Consider the following 3,715-nt stretch of genomic DNA (forward strand, 5'->3'; position numbering starts at 1 on the left):
TAATTTCTATAGAAATTATCTAATTCTCTAACTTGAATGTAATTCAATTACAATTTTGAGAATAGTAATAAACTATATAATAATTGATTAAATATTTCTTTTATTTTCTATACGTAGCTGCGGATAACTGTTCGTCACATGGAAGAGAGGAAGAAGTTCACAACAACTTTAAAGAGCGTTCAAATTTGGAAGATACAAATCGATCGAGGATACATGCCGATATATCCCAAGAAGGTGACTCATTTCATGACAGGCAGAATATTGGAGAGAGGGAGATTATTTTTTCTAATGATAATGTCAATCATCAGTCATCACAAGCAACGATCGGTAAGCTGAAATGATATTTCGACTCTTAAAAAATAGAAGAAAATAAATAGGATGTACTAAGAATGTAATCTGTATTTACAGTGGACCATGTAAAAAAACTGAGCAGAGAAATGATGATAATAAAATATGATGTCAAACATGCATTGGCCCTCTTGGATATTTTAGTAAAAAGAAATGAAAGAGAGAAAAAAGCGCAGAACCCGAGATATTCTTTTGAACAAGTGGAAAAATTATTCCCTTTGGAGACACAATCCCAAATAGCGGACGTTGAAAAAATTTTAAAAGGAAACTCCCAAAGCGCTGAAGCAATAGTAGGTTTATACATATTAACTTATATTATACTGTTCTCTCTCTCTCTCTCTCTCTCTCTCTCCCTCTCACTCCCTCCCCCCCCTTCCCTTCCCTTTCTGCCATAGTGCTTCTCTGTACTTTATAATTTCATGTAAGATAATAATATATACTTCTGTTATACAGCGCGCATATGTGAGATCCATAGGTGGGATCAACGTTGATGATGCCGTGAAGAGGGCTCTATACAAAATATTCTCAAACAGTTTAGCGGAAAGATATAATTGGGAAGGCCGACGTGGAAAAGAGCCATTGCACAACTTAGAAATTATGAAAGTAATTTTCAGTAAGTAAAATATAATTATATAAAAATTTGCGTTTTTATCAAGTAATACACCCGTGCACCCGGGCAATGATTCGTCCTGAACCAGATCTAGTGGGTCAATTCCGAAGATTGCCTACTCTGATTTATCTACAAGAATTATACATGTGTATGTGGCTCAAAAAATGCATAATTCTTGTAGACAGATCAGGGTAGACACTTCTCGGACTTGACCTGCTACATCTAGTTCGGGACGAATTATTGTGCACGGGTGTATACATCCAAAACATTGAATCTTGTTTTTAAAGGAATTCCTCTTGGATATCGACTTGAAGAGATTTTTAATAAAATGAAGAGAAATTATATTCTAAACACAATATTATTCCTCTTTATAGGGAATCTGGTAATCTCCTATAAGGAAAAATAATATCTTTTTGTTTAGAATATTTTTCTCTTAATTCTACTGCAATCCCTTTAAGGTCATCATCCAAGAGGAATCGTTGGAGAAAATATAATAGAACATAATAAAAAAATAATATTTTTAGATATATAATGTAGAATATATAAGGTAAACGGCCCACTTTCTCACGCTGAACCACTCTCTCTCTCTCTCTCTCTCTCTCTCTCTCTCTCTCTCTCTCTCTCTCTCTCTCTTACTGATTCTTCGAATATATTTTAATTTTATTATTTTCCCTGAGCGTAAAATATTATCTCGAAAATGATATAAGCTGCGTTCGGGGAGACGCTATTTGGCGCTAAAAGCGTGTTCTGTCCTTGTGCCATTTTTTGTAAGTAACAAGGACAGAACACGTTCATAGCGCCAAATAGTGTCTCCCCGAACGCAGCTATGATATATAGTAGCGCTTTGATACTTACCTTACCGACATTCAATATGACATTTTATGCTCAGGGAAATTTATAAAATGAAAATATATCGAAAGAGTATGAATAAGTGTTTAGAGAAAAGTGGGCCGTTTATCTTACATCAGATTGTTATCATATTTCATGACAATTATTTCCCTAGGATCTGTTCTTCAGAATGTGGTTGATTCTGATCAAGAAAGAATTCAGCGAAGAATAATGGAATGGTTCCGGCATTCAAAGGCAAGACATCACAACGAGGAGAAACGTTGCACAACTTCATATGGAGAGACCAACATAGATACCGTAACATAAGTATAAAAATTGTTGCTTATCAAATATGGAAGCAGTTCTTCAGGTATGAAATGTTAAATTAATACGGTGTCAAAAGGTATGGTAACAAGGTATCCTATATATTTTGCTATTTTCGTTAAATTTATGTTTTTAGATAAAATATCTAATAGTTTGTAAGTATATAAGTTAGTAATTTCTAACAAGTAAATAGTTGCTATAGTAGTTTATAACAAAATATGTAGCCATAAGAACAACTTATTCAATTTCATTTTCAGCATTATTTTTTATATAAAAGCCAATGATGAAATAAAGCATTTGAAAGTTTTTTATTTTTATGTATATCGCACATTAATGTGCATTTCTGAGACTTCCTTACACAAAAAAGTTTTTTTTCACATATTTTACAATTTTTATGTAGTCATAGATATAAGAACAACTTATTCCACTTTATTTTCAGCATTCTTTATTCAAAAGCCAATGATGAAATGAGACACATTTCAAATTTTGCGATTTTTACGCATATCGCACATTAATGTGCATTTCTGAGGCTTCGTTATACCAAAAAAATATTTTTTTCACATATTTTACAATTTTTATATAGTCATATATGTAAGAACAACTTATTCCACTTTATTTTCAGAATTCTTTATCTAATAGCCATATATTTACTACCATCTATATTTTTTTATCTGTTTGATTCATAATCTCCCGATTTATGTTTCAGGTATATTGCTGAATAAGTTTTTTTTTATTATACGGCGAATATTTTTGTATCTTGTATTATATTATTATTTTGAAATATATATTGATATGTATTAATGTATGGCATCCTTTCTCATCAAAAATAAATAAAAACCATTTTTGTTATACATATCCGTGCTGTTTTCATTTATTAGAATGAATTAAAATTACGAGCTCCGAAAATTCATCCAACCTCTAGAAATTGCCCATAACGATCCAGAAAACATCCATAAGTCCGGGTCTACATTCGATGTTTTAAGTCTTAAGCTTCAAAAACTAACCAATCACAGTCGATTATTCTTCTAAAATTGGACTGTGATTGGTCAATTTTTAAGTCTTATGACTTAAAACACCGAATGTAGACCCGGACTAACACTTCCAGTAAAACTCCATATGAAATCCACTGTATGTCCATAATCTCCATAGAATCTCCATTTAGAACGTGTACTAGATGTCCGATGGAAGTTCAAAAAGCAGTACATCCATTATAGATTTCTAATGGACATCTAAGATGGATGTTACATGGACATACATTATGGATGGGTTATGGATGTCCATTAGAGATCCACTTATCGTCCACCGTGGAGATAGATGTCTGATGGAGCTATGGATGATCTGTGGACGTCTAATGGAGGTTTTGTTCCGTGTGGGTAGAATTGACAATTCAATTCTCAGTTGAATTCTTAATTGAATTCTCAAATGCGGTTTTCGCACAAATTCGCATGTAAGATCTCAATTGAGATATTTGTATCTGATGGAAATAATTTATTGAAAATATAACGAACTTTTGCTGAAATGCTTTTGAAAAGCATTTACAATTTTGACACAATTTCATTAAAATTTCATTATAATTTCATTAATATTTCAATAATATTTTATTAA

At 32.0% G+C, this 3,715-nt stretch overlaps 1 protein-coding gene across 1 annotated transcript; it reads left to right on the plus strand.

Annotated features, from left to right (window-relative positions):
• The first annotated feature begins 97 nt into the window (after positions 1-97).
• LOC116843681 lies at positions 98-3,436 on the plus strand. Its single transcript, XM_032814307.1, has 4 exons — positions 98-327; positions 409-638; positions 802-961; positions 1,962-3,436. The coding sequence occupies exons 2-4, from the start codon at positions 438-440 to the stop codon at positions 2,111-2,113; spliced, it is 513 nt and encodes a 170-aa protein (XP_032670198.1). The 5' UTR covers positions 98-327; positions 409-437; the 3' UTR covers positions 2,114-3,436.
• The last annotated feature ends 279 nt before the right edge of the window (positions 3,437-3,715 follow it).

Source organism: Odontomachus brunneus, unplaced genomic scaffold (assembly GCF_010583005.1).
Source record: "Odontomachus brunneus isolate Ranch 3 - 2012 unplaced genomic scaffold, Obru_v1 Obru_scaffold_034, whole genome shotgun sequence".
NCBI classification, from domain to species: Eukaryota; Metazoa; Arthropoda; class Insecta; order Hymenoptera; family Formicidae; genus Odontomachus; species Odontomachus brunneus.